Here is a 15,391-nt window from a genome sequence, read left to right as displayed (position 1 = left end):
TCACATCGTAATTTCTTTCTCTGTCATATCCGTATCTATCATTAGTTCTTCTGTCTCCCTATATCCTCTTTCAATATCATCTCTTCTGTATCTTGGGTACCTATCGTCCTCTTTTCTCCAATCTATATCATCATATCGTCTACGATAATCTCTGTTTGGTCTATCTGTGTCATATCTTTCTCGATAATCTCTTTTGTAATTTCTTCTGTCCCCATATTCATAATCTCTGTATCTATTTCTGTAATTACCTCTATCATATCTATCTCTATATCTATCTCTTCTATCCCATCTACTCCTTTCTTGCTCTATATCATGACGTCTATGTATGTCACCACTTGTACTTTCTTTCTCTTCTCTAGACTTTTCTTGAACTCGAAGAAGTTCTTCTTCTAGCCTTTTCATCCTTTCTAAAACTGTTTTCATGACAATATCACTGTCGTCTTCACTTTTATGCTGATTTAGTGATATTTTATCTTCTATTTCTACTTCTTGTATTCTCGTCATCGACATCTCGTTTTCTTCTATACGTACTTTTCTTCGCAACTCTTCAAAAGACTTTGAAGTTTCAAAGCTTAGTCTTGTAGCGTTTTTCAAGTCCTCACTGTACAAATGCCTCCAGAATCTTGTTTTTAACATATCTTCTCTTTGTTCTTCTTTTATATGACCTTTTTCTATTGCTCTCTGTAATATACTTTCCAATCGCAAGCCCCATTCTGACACATTTTCATCCTTTCCTTGTTTCGACATGTAAAATTCAGATAAAACTGATTCACCCGATCTGATGTTTCCATATATACCTTCTAACTTGTTTATAATTTGCTGTATGGTTGCATCAGGACTCATTGTCAACAATATCTTTCTGGTGTGTCCACATAAAGAATTCCTAATTGCTTGTCGGAGAATATTTTCCTCATATAGTCCCGACTTAAGAATAATTTCAACCTCTATTTTCCATTCTTCGAATGTAGTTTCAGTTAATGATGGGATATTGGGCTTGTGTAACTTTGCTTTCGTACTTTCAGTTTTCTCACTTTTGTTTGCCTTTCTAGTATCGCTTTTGTTCTCATTTATTTCAGCATTAGTTCTTTTCTCATTAAGTAATCGAGCTTCTTTCTCCTTAATTCGTTGCTTTAGTAACAGTTCCTCGTCCTTCAATTTCTTCAGTTTATCTTTCTCTATCTTTCGTTTCTCACTTTCTCTTTTGGTTTCTGTCTGTCTATGCTTTAATTTGTCTAGTTCTTCAGCTTGTTTTTGTTTGAGCATTCTATTTTCTTGGATAGCATCATTTACCCTCTTTTCTCTAATCTTTAATTGTTTTATTTTCTCTTTCAACATATCTTCTGCAGCCGTATACTTTAAATGTTTGTTTCTATCTCGTTTTATATTTTCTTTTTCTGTCTCTGTATTTCTAAGTTTATCTATACTAGATTTCAATTCAGCATTTTCACATTGATATTGCTGCCATTTTTCATCAAGCCATCTCATTTCATTCTCAAAATTCACATTTTTGTTTTCTTCAGTTTCTATCTCTGTACTATTATGTCTCGGATTTTCAATATAATCTACATCATATATTTGATCCACTGTTGTGTATGCATCTTCCGAGGCATCACTTTCAGATTGTTCTGAATCTAATTCTATTTCACTTTCTTTATCTTCTAGACTATCACTTGATAGTGGGTTTTCATTCTTGAAGCTCATTTCATCTTTCATATTCAGAACTGAACCTTTCCTTTTCTTCATTCTTTCTTCACTAAATGTCTGTCTAGCATTTGCCTGTAATTCCGTTGATTTATCTAAATCTGAATATTCACTATCTGAACTATCTTTACGTTCAGCTCTATTGCTTTGTGTAATTTCACTTTCTTTCAATCTTAGGTTTTCCTTACTTGAACTTGTATACTTTCTGATTTTATCACTTCTTTCTTTTCTTTCTATACTACTATTATGATCACTATCAACTTGTTCTAATTCTTTAAACTCTTCCTCTGTTTCACTTGTATCACTTTCAAATCTTTCTTAATATCTTTAGACTTCTGTCTTATATCTTTATCTACCCTTTCTCTTTCTTTCATTCCTTTCTCCATTTCATATAGCAGCTTGCTTTTCTCTTTAAGTTTACGCCGTTCATGTATTAACCTTTCTCTCTGCTTTTGTAGTTCAAGTTGTTCTCTCTCCTTTTTATCATGTTCACTTTGCTCACGCTTACGTTTTTCCTCCTTTTCTAGTGTTCTTGCATTTTGTCTTTTTAATCTATCTTCCTCCTTTCTCCTATTTCTTTCAATTTTTCTCAGTTCTCTTTCTGACATATATTCCGCCATGATTTTGTATGTTTTGTAACTTTTTCTATGTTTGTCTTAGATTTATTTACTTCACTTTCATATATAGTGTCTATTTCACTTTCATGTATAGTGTTTTAAATAAGTTTATCTAAGGTTCATTCAAATCACTTTCGTCTTTCACAGTGTCTATTTCACTTTCATGGGATCTATATCACAGTTTTCTATTTCACATGTACATGACTTAATTATCACACTGTTTGCTTTAATTATACATTTAACAATAAGCTAGAGTCTTTGTCTCTATTATTCTATTTGCGTAGTTCTATCCAATCTCAGTATTAAGTAGCTATCAGCTAATTTTACTTTCACTAATATTGACAACGTGCATTTCACAATATACCTCTTACATAAACTGTACTTTTCACAAGAGACTAAATATTTCATTCATCTTCACATCATGAATAAAATTTCATTTATTATTCACAACTAAACTGAAGTCCCTCCATGTATTCCGTATTTTATTTCATAAATGTCTACTTTCACTTTTGTCCCTCCTTGTATTCCGTACTTTGCAAATAATACTTCTATTCAAGTTTGTATTTTACTTTTCACGTTAATATGTTAAAGTGTAACGTGTATCAATGTTTGTGTGTATGTTTGTATGTGTGTGAGAGCGAAAGAGCGCGCACGTTATTTACTATTCGCGCGAATAAAGTTTAGGTAGGTAAATTTTGTAATATTATTAATTACAAACTTTTACACTATCTATACAGCTTGTTTTACGCAATATTCCTTTATACGTTATTACAATAGATAAATATTGCAATAAACAATATTGCTATTCTTCACACTACTATAAAAAACGCAAAAAAAAATTCAACTGAGATCAAAACAAAAATTTCATTTCGTTTGAAAAAAAATTTTTGCTCCGAGCTGGATTCGAACTCACTATCGACGAGTCTTGACAATTTATTTTTCAGAGCAGCGCTTTAGCACACTAAGCTATCACGCCGGCTGTTATCAGTAGGGTAGTTTTATCGATATCTTTACAATTCTACCGAGTATTGGATTTTAAAGCAGGGTCTTTCACAGATATCGGAAAACTGTAATTTACAGAGACTAAGTGTGGACTTTTATCAATAAACCAAAATTCCTTGGAAAAATGGTCTATTTAATATATAACTACTAAAGGACACCAGATAAGTCGCTAATATGAAATAAGGTTATATAGGACAGTGGGAAAACATGCTAAATTAGTTTGTGAGGGTCACTTCCGATTACTATGAAAAACAAATCTAGGCTATTATTTACTAAACAAATTGTCTATGAAACTTAAATAATGTTACAAATTGTAATTATACACTCATACTAATACCATTAAATGGTACAAAAACAATTATTACTCTCTTAGCAAAAGAATATCAATATAAAATGCAACTTACAGTTCTCCAATACAATCACAATATTCCTCACAATTACACAAAATTAAACACACTGCGTTATTTAAACGTCCTAAACACAAATGCTCAAAAGTTCCTCAAATGTTCCTGTATCCTGTATCGAGCCCCACGTTGGGCGCCATTTTGGTAGCCCCACTTTATTTATTTATTTATTAACTTTTGAGTTCATCTTTTTAGATATATATATTTCCTTGGTGTACTGCCACGGCTATAATATACTCATGGTGTCTATGGGATGGGTTCCTTTAAATATGGGACAACCAAAAGAAAGTTTGCAGACTGTAATAATTGATTTAATGTTTCCTTCTTATATCAAGATCACGATAATAAAGATGATAAACAGAGATACTTGTGTATCGGTATCGGTATCAGTATCCTGGAAATAAAAATAATTCAATTATATTATCTATTTAACAAATTATTCAAATGTCAAAATTACAACGCGATATGACAGATGACAGCTGTCAAAAATGTAAACAAACATTGACCACCTGATAAAATCAGTCATGCTTACGGTCATGTGAACGGCTCTTATGTCAAGGTGCAGAATTTTCTTTCAAAATAAGACCTGATACCATTTTTTGATCGTTGCATTAGATGCTATAGTGTGGCAGGAAAACTAGAATTATCTGATTTGCCGAAGCGCTCAACAGATCCTGAAAATAACGAACAAAAGTATAGCACTAATTTTATCATCGTGTTAAATATTGTCGCAAAAAATATTTTACTTCAAAGAAAATATTTCGTGTCATTTTGTAATCTGTAATAAAGAAAGACACGAGACCTTTGTTTTTGTTTGCGCATGCGTGTTTTCTGTGTATGTGTGGCATATTTGATGCGGCGATATTTTTTTCTTTCACTTTTGATCACACTGAAAAAAGCCGCGCCATGAGAAAACCAACATAGTGCGTTTGCGACCAGCATGGATCCAGACCAGCCAGCGTATCGGCGCAGTCTGGTCAGGATCCATGCTGTTCGCTTTCAAAGCCTATTGAAATAGAGAAACTGTTAGCGAACAGCATGGATCCTGACCAGACTGCGCCGATGCGCAGGCTGGTCTGGATCCATGCTGGTCGCAAACGCACTATGTCGGTTTTCTCATGGCGCGGCTCAAATTTTAAACAGATGGAAGCAGTTTTCCACGTCTCAAAACTGAACTTGTCACTTTCAATAATTATCTCAAGAGAATATTTCAGTTGAATATAAGCTTTACAGTATAAAACAGAGCATCTGCGATACTCAGAAAGTGTTCTTAGAATTAATGTTGTATATTAATTTATGTCTCACAGCTCGTGGTAGATCCGCCACAGTATGGGGCCTCAACAATGCCTCGACAGAAGATAAATAAATAAATAGATGAATAAGGTAGTAATGTACTATAGTCTGTACTCTTGTTAGTTTCTTAGAATCTTGTTGAAAAATATGTTTCAGCAAATCATATTACCCGATTGTATATTATAGTCTCGTAAAAAGGAACCATTTTGTAAAATGACGTTTTGTTGAGCTTTATTGGAGTTGCAATAGTATTCATTTTGAACCCAACCCTTTTCTTCATAAAATTGATTTTACTGAAGACTAAAATAGAAAATACACTCACTATTGAACAGAAGAAAAAATATAATATTTACGAATATTAACAAAGAAAGTGTTGTTTATTTTTTTTAATCCGGGAGTTATTCTAAACGTAGTGACTAACATTTGGAATTGTAGTAAGTTCGTATGTTTGTCTGCTACTAGGAGTTCGTGGTGCGACGGAGGTAGAGATCGGATGGATCTGATTCAACGCTACTGAATAGTAAAATTTATTTTTTTGCCGAAGTTTCCGGATTTCCGGAAATGTAGACCAAAATATATTTCATTCATACAATATGTAATAAATATTTGTCAAAAGCAAAAGATCTCAGTCAAATCATGAGTTAACCGATATAAACAAAAAAATGAAACAATAGATTTGAAATAAAAATGCAATAAATTCTTATAAAAATATTAATGCACCGTCTGAAACGCCTCAGCTGTTTAGTGTATCAATCAAGACGTACCATGGTGCCATGTTGTTTTATTATTAAGTGTTTTATTTCTAGTAATGATGAATGATATTCATTGAAACAGCAGACGAAAAAAATGGAAAATTATTTTTAGAAATATGACTTTTCTTATATATCTAATCTTGATAGCGATATTGAAACTGCATAAAACACGACTTAAATGTTTTGCACTGACTTGAGACAGGCGTATGCTTAATTTTTATTCAAGTTCGAATGGAGTGGAACGTGTGATAATCGTCAAACGAATATGAGTGGCACAACAGTAAAAATATATTAAAAGTAATAGAAGTTGCATTTTTTAAAAAAGAGTCTTTAAAGTATAGAGGAGCGGTAGTCTAGCGGGTAATGTGGCGGTCGCTTAATTAACTGTGACGTCATGCATTCGTATCTTGCCAGGTTCTCGTCTGCATAACTTTTCATACGACACATTTCTTTTTTCTAAAAAATAAGGGCTCGAGAATGATTTCAAATGCTCTGCAGTTAACGTCAGATCATAAGTAGTGCAATGAAATTTCATATTTATATAACAAAAAAAGCTTAAATTTGCCTACATATTAATTCATCCCTGTCTGAACTTAATTTAATTTACGCTAGAGTCAGTTCCCAGGGAAAAACCTGTACCGATGTCTAATATAGCTGTGAAGTCTAGAGCAAAGAGGGGTACTCGAACTCATTGCTTCTAAGTTGAACGATTAAAACTGCGTGTTTGTTATGGCTTAGTGCCGTTTTTCAACGGGTATTTCAGTGAAGTAAATGCCGTACATTTACCATACCTTTTACTAGTACTGGCTAATTCTCCGCGATTAACTGACAACTTATCCACATGAATCAGTGGTGGAGGACGAGTATGTTCAAATATATTGCCTCCTGTCACGATTCACGAAGAACTTTCGCCTCCGATCAAAGTCGGGACCTTTCTAAGGCTCTTTTATTCAACAATATTTTACAAGCTTGATACATGATACTGCTAATTCCTTCTATTTGGCACCAACGCATTTACTACCTGACAGACGCTGTAGATTTCATATCTGTTGGTTTTATAGACAGTTCAATAAGTGTAGCCACCAGCGTAAAGAATAATCAATCTTTCACTGCCATATTAAGAAATATTTGGTATCAGTTTCATCGGAAAACAAAACATTCAACATTGCAAAAATTAATCCATATAAAATTCACCGTTTATTTGCCATTATAAGCCTATGGTCAACATGAGTTGTAAAGAATGTTTACACTTTGATATGATCCCAACAGCTGGACATGTGCGAGGCATTTGTAAGTATTTATTTGTGATTTGATAGCTTGATGATTATACCTGTCACGACACCATAATCCTTGCCGTATCTCGCGTGAACCGTAACTTTGCACACCTTTTTAGTTTTTGTACCATATTCCCAATGTGTTTCATGGTTTTTCATGTGTTTGGTTACCAAGCTGGGTTCGGTGTGAACAAATTTCTTTTGTGGCAAGCATCTGGCCTTTATTTCCATGTATTTCAAATTTTTCATACGAATTGTTTTAACATCCAGTGTTCCGTGAGGACTGATATATCATATATAACATGCTTTCTATCATCTCATAATGAATTTGATATTCATTCTAAAGCTTAATGTAGTTCATGCGAGACTTTTGTGGTAAGTATTTGGCTTTATTGCCATTAAAGTCACATAAATACATGGAAATGTTATAGTCCCTATACCGAGTATCTATGTTTGGCAAGCAACTGGATTTACTGTGTCCATAGGTTTGGAAAGCAAATCAAAAGCCTTATCTTATGGCCATGTATTTCACACGTTGCATCATGAAAGTGTTGTAGTCCATATACTGTGTGTAAATGTTTGGCAATCAACTGGCTTTGAGTCCATGTATTTCATATCACTATAATTAAAAGCATTTTGCGGAAAGCATTTTGTCTTATTATGCATTTCGTATTTCAATACAATTTTACCATAGTTTATAGAAGTTGAGGATAGAATTATTCGCTCACGACAGGTCAAAGAGATCTAAGTAATGGACACGCATTTGATAATTACCCCCAAAGTATTATTATTACACAAGTTGATAGAGTTTAAAGGAGCTTCCTTTGTCAAGTGGTTAAGGTCGCTGACTTTGAACCGCGAGCCCCTCACTGATGTGTGTACGAACCCGCGCTTAGGGTGTAGAATTCTTCATGTGGAAAGTTATCCAGCTGGCTCACGGAAGGTCGGTGTTTCTACCTAGTTGTCTGCTCACGTCTGATTAAATGCCCAGAGGGTCACCTGAGGTCACCCCACCTCCGAAAAAAAAAGAGTTTGATTATATTTTGTCACTAACATATTATTAACACAATGATATAACAAAAAAAAAAAAAAAACAAAAACAAAAAAAAACAAAAAAAAAACTGACTCCTGAAAATACCCACCTCATTATTTTAGATAGCTTGTTCTTTTCTCATTGATATGTATGCCTATTATTACGGTACTAACTGTTGCTATTTTAAGATGTATGTATTAAGCTTATTGCAACAGATGGTACAAGTCCAGTTACAGGATAACAACATTTTCTGCTGATACATAATCTATATAATATAATTTTACTGGTGTTTTAATATCATTAAGAAATGCGGAGACAGAAATACGTCAATGTCAACGAGCTGGATAGAAAAAAAAGAAGTTTTTGTATTTTTTGTCATTATAATTTATTTTTGGAAGAAGTATGGTTGAAATGCTATTCTTCTTTTTTTCGTGGTTTATCTATCTATTAGTTCTGTACTAGTCATACGTGACATTACTGTCAAATGATAGAAATCAAATATGTGCTATTGTTTTTAACAATATTTGATATTTTTGGGGAAAAGGGGCATGGGTAGGGGTGGGATAGGGCTTAGCGTCATTTTTCAATAGTTCGAGGTCTATTATTTCAGGTGTGTAAATGATCATGCATGACTCTAACACCTGATTACCTGATTTTGAGTCTCCTCCAGAAGTAAGTGACAACTTCTTTACATGAAACAGGTGTAGACAGGCCGTATAGACTTATATAAAATCCACAAAGAAAGGCACACTTGGTTTATCAGTTAAACTATTTTTTTATACGTCGGAAGGGACGTATTATGTTATGACCCTGGTATCCGTATGTCTGTCCGAACGTCCGTTAGCAATTTCGTATCCGCTCTATAACTCTTGAACTGCTTGAAGGATTTTAAAGGAACTTAGCACACCTGTTCACCACATTGAGACGAGGTGCACAGCGCATGTTTCGGATGGCTCGCTTCAAGGTATAATAAAAAGAACCGTAACTGGTTGTGTTCTCGTGAAATCACCTTACAATCAACCGGCTTGAGACGCTTATTGAGTAAAATGGTCAAGTTCCAATAAAACGAGTATTTAAAGTTGGTTGTCACGAGACTAAAGAAGACTTCGCTCTGTATGCTTTATTTTTTTCAGAGTTCCTGATCAATTTTATTCTAATCATTTTTGGAGTTACTTAGTTTCTTTAAAACATACAGATATAAACATGTATCTTAAAAGCAGAAGAAAAACACATTTGAGCCGCACCATGAGAAAACCAACTTAAGGAGAGGACAACCGTAAGCTGATATAGCTTTCTGTCCAATTCCTTATTTAATTGTTCTGTAAATGTTTCATATATTACTGAAATAAAATATGTTTAAACTAAAACCAACGTAGTGCGTTTGCGACCAGCATAGATCCAGATCAGCCTTCGCATCCGCGCAGTCTGGTCAGGATCCATGCTGTTCGCTTTCAAAGCCTATTGCAATTAAAGAAACCATTAGCGAACAGCATGGATCCAGACCAGACTGCGCGGATGCACAGGCTGGTCTGGATCCATGCTGGTCGCAAACGCACTATGTTGGTTTTCTCATGGTGCGGCTCATTTGTTTCTTCAATCGTGTATTTAAGATACGTTTGAATAGTTTCAGAATGTGTCTGAAAACTATGTTTTAAGTAAAAAGACTGTGTCCTTCACCTAGTGCGTGTAATATTATACATCATCTGACTGTAGACATAACGGACATAAGAAAATAACAATTATAAAAATAGTACCTGTTTTGACAATCACAATATCATTTGTACTCCATTGTTATATTTTATCCGTTTGCACTTTTGTTGTATATATGCCGCCTCACATTTCATATAGAAATATTATACTTATTGTCTCAGCAAGGCGTATGTGCATGTACAGTTTACACAACAATATTTATTGTTTTACTTTTTTTTATAAAATAACTGTCAATTGAAATGGAAAATTTTCATTTCGGCATACTATCTGCATAGCAAGCAATGTTTATGATGGTAATTAGCCTTTGATTATGATGTAAAAAGACGTTACGTAGTTTAACGTAACGTAAATATAAAACATGGAGAAGATTTGATAGATCACCTAATGACATGTACTTATTGACAGCCGAAATAATTATTGTGCAAGAAGGTGATAAATCAAATTTTGATAGATAACAAATGGTGTTATCTAATGAGATTTGATAAAAATGACTTTAAGTTATGACTAAGGAATTTTGTAATTTGTTTGACCTCGTAGCTCATAGATCCTGAACTATAATTGTTCATCAGATCTTTTCACATCAAATTTTCACATTTTTTTAGAAAAAATCTTTTATGATTATTTTGTAATGCATCATTATTTTATATGCATAATTTATGTATTCATATATTTGTAATGCATGTGTTCTCATTAGGGCAATTTTAAACGTGTTGCAAGATGTTTCCTCTGTATTCAAATGCTTAGGTTATGAACACACGTTGTATTTGAGCTGCGTCATGAGAAAACCAACATGGTGCGTTTGCGACCAGCATGGATTCAGATCAGCCTGCACATCCGCGCAGTCTGGTCAGGATCCATGCTGTTCGCTAACGGTTTCTCTAATTGCAGCGAACAACATGGCTTCTGACCAGACTGCGAGGATGCGCAGGCTGGTCTGGATCCATGCTGGTCGCAAATGCACTATGTTGGTTTTCTCATGGTGCGGCTCATTTATATATTTTGCAATACGTCGACTTTGTATGCATATAATATGCAGTAGTTTCATTCAGTTTTCGTATAGATTTCGTAACTGTATTCATATTGGTATTCATATTATATTGTGTCATTTTTCGTAATGATTCTGATTCAGCGGATGACCTCCATCGTCCATATATTATTGCAATGTGATCGCTCTGTATTAATATATTTTGTATAAATTTTCTTTAGTTCTGTGTTTAAAGTAATATCTTCCTTCTGTACGGTATTTATATACTATGTACTATATAATGAGAGAGCAGAAGTGTCTGGACTTCTGTAATTATATAGAAAAACAAGTTCTAAAACTTCATATCTTTATCTGATTTACAGAAATTCAAATTTTCCTGTATCTACTTTTTTCATGAAAGTTCACAAATTAAAAAAATAGATAGAAAAGAGGCCCGTTGAAGGATGGTGGTACTCTACTACCTTAATTATGCCTTTTTACGCAAAGTAAACCCCTACTTTTTGTTCTGCAAATCTTGCACAGAAAATGGAAAAAAATAGAAGCTATTTGTTTAAAACTTCTTTCGATTACACCATTACTTTTTGTTTCGACCTGCAAAATTTGCCGTCATTAAATTGTCTTGTTTCATGCAAATGCATTCTAGCAGAGAAAAGGTGGTTCAAATTCCCTTTCTACATGAAAATGCACAAGACTTGAAACAATTTAGAATTTATTGACTTTGGACTTTTTACAACTGCACCGCGGAAGCATATTTTTGACCGAATTACTGTATCTAGATTTTAGTACTGTATATCCTATCTATAGAATGGCAATGAAAGAAAATCAGCGTTCTGCTCTTCATTCAGGGGAAATCCAGACGCCGTAACATAATGTAGTATTTGTTTTATCAACACAATAAAAACAAACACTATACCCAATTATCTGTTCTTTGTTTCCATGTAATCCGGGATTTCTAGTTGTCTGTTCTCAACAGATCTTGAATTTTGAGTTATGAAGAACTCCAGACGTATTTACATTTCTTAAAAACTTTTTTTCCCAACAGTATCAAATTTGTTTTGTTCTTTTTCCCGCAAGAATTAAGGCTTTTTTTTAAAAAAAAATAAAGATTAATGTTCTATATATCTATACATGTATACAGTATTTGGGAAAATGAGTAACAAAATAATTAACTGAATCGACTTTTGTGTTTATTTAAAAAACTAGTAATAAAATTCATACATATTTTCATGCTAGAAGTAAGTGATGACTGGCCGGAAAGATGACTCAGTCACTAAGCTAATACTGCTGCAAAGCATTATTTAGACTCTACATATTTTTACCTTATCTTTATTGCATATCCTTAGGACAACTGCCATATTTTTATGCAATTTCGCAAGGCATTTTTGACGACATAGAAAATGATGTCAGACGAACTTCAGCTTTTTTCTGGAAGTATTACTTCCAAAGGAGAATGAAACTTGAAAACGAATGTCGCATCTGTAGGCCTATTGGTCTGCATTCAGGGTTCATGTGCAGGCGTCATCCGCGTGGACTTCTTTTTTTGCTAATATGGAGTCAATCTTTAGCACCTTCTTACGATTGAGCACGACATGTCGGCTTTTCATCTATGAAAAAATATTTACACAAATCTTACAGGGGCCTGTTACGGAGCCTGGCAAAGATTATGATGGAGATTTTTAGAACTTCGTCAAATTGTTCCAAAGGCCTTTTTTATGTTACCTAAACGTGTTACCTAAACGTTGCCTTTGATGTCAGATATTTATATGTCTCTGATGTCAGATATTTCCGTATGTCAGAGCTGCCGACCTATACATTTTGGTCATATTTTCAAAATGACTTTCATGTAATAAATATTGATTCTACGGAAGCGAGAAAGGGCCACCATACACTAATACGGATATATGCCTCAGATGCCAGATATTTCCGTATTTCAGAGCTGCCGACATAATGTTGATTCAACGGAAGCGTGAAAGGGCCATTAGACATTAATGTTTAGACATTATTGTTATTACGTTACATGTGCAGAAAGGATAAAAAATATCTTCAAGACAAGGACAGTCCTGCAAGACGTAAAAGACTGGAAACGCAAATAAAACACGTCATGAATTGTTAAATTTCGTACCTTAAAACTAAAATAATGTAACATGGGTACACCCTAAAATCCTTTTGTTTCTATGAAAGACACCTCCGGGAGACACTCACCTTTCTACAGCGACATAGAGTACGTTCTCTAAACTAAACCAAAAATTGATAAAAGAGGTTAGATCCAAAACGTTACTGGAACCAGAATGTTGTTTTGATACGGAATGCATTAGATATTTTAACATGAAAAATAAATTTTTGTAAACCATGTTTACTGAATAATTGTTCATTAAGATATGATTCAATGAGAACAATTTCGCAAAAAAAGAGGAATTGTAATGCTCTAAATGCAAAAGAAACATAATCCGACTCTTCAGAAAATTTCTCTGAGAAACTTGTTATCAGAGTTGCTAGGAATAATCACTGAAACAAATATTTAATGTTCCTTATCAAATTAAAGACAATATTTACTTTGATATTTTCAGATATTGTTGCTGTGGAACTCAGTCACTAGTCTGGTCCTTGTAAAATTATTCCCTATGCCCATTACAAAAGACAATGTCAGTCTTATAATTCATAAAAGATAAAAACAATTTGCTTTATTTGTTAAAAAATATCAACAAACATTTTACACTTCGCGTTGCTGTTGGGAAGAGGGGGTGGGGCTTATGGGTGTTCTCCTACTGAAGCGTTGTTAAGTGGCGGTGATTAACAGTTTCGTAACGGGCTGAAGGGTGAGAAAACCCAAGAAGCAGTCATTTAACACTGTGTATTAGAAGGTGCCAAGTCAATTCCCTTATATATCTCCTATTCTTGTCCGCGAAAAAATGACAACTGTCACAAATTGACATACGGGCCTTATTTTATATGTAGTGTAAATGCAGGTATTGCATCATCTTTTTGTAAATTTTTGAGTTATTGAGGTAAATGTCAGATTTCACGCATGAAATACCTCTCATGTTTTTCTGTATTTCATAACTTAAATTTCCATGTAAATTTCATTAAATTCTGTTCAGTAATAAGAAAGTTGATATTTTATAAACTTCAGTAATTTATGTTTTTATCCCCAAAACCACTATAATGGGCCTCAAATTGTCAATTTAAATTCGCGCCAAAGTAGTTAGATTCCCCGGCTATATCGTGAATCCCGTGAAAATGACAATAGTCGGAGTCCACGGCTTAGCCGTGAATCCTATGAAATTTAGTATTTGGCGGGACATTATCCTTTAAATAGACTGGACTAGATATGCCTTGCGCACACCACCTTACGACTTTATAGACGAATCTATGTCTGAATTATTTTCTTGCTAGAAATTTATGCTCGATCGAGGTAAGAAATTTATTTGTTAGATTTTTGTATGATTTTTGCATTACGATTTTTATTTGGTAAATTTTTGTGCATTCTACAGAATTCTGTAACATTTACTTTTCGGCATATGATTTTAGCTAGTTTCGGTATGTCAGGATGATTTATTAAATTTTTCAGACTTTTGTAAATTATTTCGAAAGAGGAATCTAAAATGTTTCATTTATATAAGATGTAAAATTTGTACTGAAATTTGTAACATGATACAAATGTATTTATAAAGTACTTTGTTTCAAAAACTTATGTCAAACATTTTTGTTAATTATGGAACGCCATTACTGCATTGTATTGTTATGTATAAATCTATATGGCAAGTCTAGTACCATGTATGTAATATATTATTGTAATTTGTAATTGTGTGCCAGTCTATAGCACATCTAATTAATGTCCGTTGTAGTGTATGGCATTAGATATTATATGGATGCCAGCTATGATATAACGTTTGATTTACATTGAATTTTGTTAATTTGTAGTTGTAAATAATAGCTGCAGTTGATCATGTCCGTATCTATAATGTTTCATCATAAACTTTTCATATCTTTTTCATACTTTAACTTTAATCTTTAAGTAAGTAATCTTTGTAATAATAGAAGTAATAAGTGACGTATTTTAATCATGTGACGTATGAACTTAGTAGCACATATGTTTTGTATAAGTAGCACGTATTATTTATGGGAGCCTACGGAGGTATGGTGTACCCAAAGGAGCAGTTTTATGCCCTGACTTATTTGTTTTGCTATGGTGCTTACCATATGTTATATATTTTAGCTTCTTCCGCCAGACGATTTTACCTGGTGATGTCATAACCCGGAAGTACAATGCCCGAGGTTCACTTGTCTTCACTCGCCTGGATGTGATATTCCCAGCGCAGAGCTTACGTCCCATGGTTGTGCCGTAAACCGCAAAGACGATGATTTTTGTTATCCTCTGAAGTCAGCTCAGGGATGCAATCACCTACCACCATAGGGAGCCAATACGGAATCAACGTATTCACGGTTTAAAGGGACTGTATTTTGAATTTAGAAGCTATGTTTTGTTTGTGCTACTTAAAGTTCACAATTACATTAAAGACCTGTGTCACGTCAGATTAGAATGGACTATAAGAACTTTTGTATCTAGAGATACTGAACTTTCTTTTTTTTTCTTTCTTCTAATCAGTTTTTTTTTTCTTT

The 15,391-nt window shown here is 33.7% G+C and overlaps 1 protein-coding gene and 1 long non-coding RNA gene across 2 annotated transcripts; one reads left to right on the top strand and one right to left on the bottom strand.

The window, feature by feature from the left end:
* Window positions 1-2,321, bottom strand: LOC128547738 (trichohyalin-like). The gene is made up of 2 exons (XM_053520870.1): window positions 2,140-2,321; window positions 1-2,014 (listed from the first exon to the last, which is right to left on the bottom strand). Exons 1-2 carry the CDS (start codon window positions 2,319-2,321, stop codon window positions 1-3), a joined length of 2,196 nt encoding a protein of 731 aa, XP_053376845.1.
* An 11,372-nt stretch (window positions 2,322-13,693) lies between these two features.
* LOC128547663 (uncharacterized) lies at window positions 13,694-15,391 on the top strand. The gene is made up of 2 exons (XR_008366624.1): window positions 13,694-14,183; window positions 14,988-15,391. It is a non-coding gene; the product is annotated as an uncharacterized LOC128547663 (long non-coding RNA).

The sequence above is a fragment of the Mercenaria mercenaria genome, chromosome 13 (genome assembly GCF_021730395.1).
Source record: "Mercenaria mercenaria strain notata chromosome 13, MADL_Memer_1, whole genome shotgun sequence".
NCBI classification, from domain to species: domain Eukaryota; kingdom Metazoa; phylum Mollusca; class Bivalvia; order Venerida; family Veneridae; genus Mercenaria; species Mercenaria mercenaria.
This window is presented reverse-complemented; position numbering and strand designations above follow the sequence as displayed.